This window comes from Trachymyrmex cornetzi, unplaced genomic scaffold (assembly GCF_001594075.2).
Source record: "Trachymyrmex cornetzi isolate Tcor2-1 unplaced genomic scaffold, Tcor1.1 scaffold1400, whole genome shotgun sequence".
Taxonomy (NCBI): domain Eukaryota; kingdom Metazoa; phylum Arthropoda; class Insecta; order Hymenoptera; family Formicidae; genus Trachymyrmex; species Trachymyrmex cornetzi.
The window spans coordinates 32,449-33,377 of NW_017295984.1; the positions used below are offsets into that span (position 1 = coordinate 32,449).

Here is a 929-nt window from a genome sequence, read left to right on the forward strand (position 1 = left end):
GTATATCTCGTGCAGTTTAGATCTTATACACGATTGCCTGCGAGTCATTTCGATCTCTTCGTTCAAACACCGCGTATAATCTTCGAACGTTATCGCGCTACGACGTTACTCTTTACACCTTTTGCCTTTTTAGTGTCGTTCTTGCCGTCCACTCTCACCGCATACATCTTCGCTCTGAGTCCAACGAATTCTGTCATTATCGCACCGTTGTTCTCGTCCTTCATCAGCCCGGGTACCTTTTTATTCGCGAGAACCATACCGTACGCGTTGTCCGCCGGATAATCGCTGGTGTCGAATCTAGCGATGTCGCGTTTCATAATCTCGTAAGCATCGTCGCATTCTATATGGTAAATGAGACTGTCCGTGTCGGTGTACATAATTTGACACTTGTCGCGATACATCGGTGACATGTACTCGTGGTGAAATTCGTACAAGCAGATTTTCGATATGTCGAGTATGCACATACCCACGTAAATCGGCTTGTTGAACTTCAACTCGAGTTTGCGCATTTCGACGGCGATTAGATTCTCCGCAAAGACGCTGCGGCTGTGACAATTCGGTTTCGCTATCATTGCCTCTGCACCGTATCGTCCGTCCCATTTCGTTACTAATTTTACGTCTACGTGGTTGCGCACATTCTCCATGGTCTTGCCGAATACTGCAGTGTTCATTAATTTATATAAATTTTTTTCAAAATCGTTCTTCGCTAAAATTCTAAACTGTGTATTAAGTTCAATGTAATCGCGGAGCCATGGAGATTGAGCGAATTGTAGCACCCGGTGGATCTTCGTTACGCGAAGCCCGTGACGAGTACATTGCTGCAGGTTGCGGTAGTGGATGATATAACGCTTCTTATCGTACAGCGTCGCTAAAAGTTTATCCTCGCGCTTGCCGGGCGGCTTATCGCGCGTTGGGCAGAACGGTAGGTC

The 929-nt window shown here is 46.5% G+C and overlaps 1 protein-coding gene across 1 annotated transcript in view; it reads right to left on the reverse strand.

Moving 5' to 3' along the window:
- Positions 1-470: 470 nt before the first annotated feature.
- LOC108771163 (uncharacterized) overlaps positions 471-929 on the reverse strand; it is a gene marked incomplete at its 3' end in the record, with an annotated part of 3,850 nt that continues 3,391 nt past the window's right edge. The window contains exon 3 of the mRNA XM_018523090.1: positions 471-647. Within this exon, the coding sequence (XP_018378592.1) occupies positions 471-647 (177 nt within the window). The remainder of the gene's footprint in view (positions 648-929) is intronic.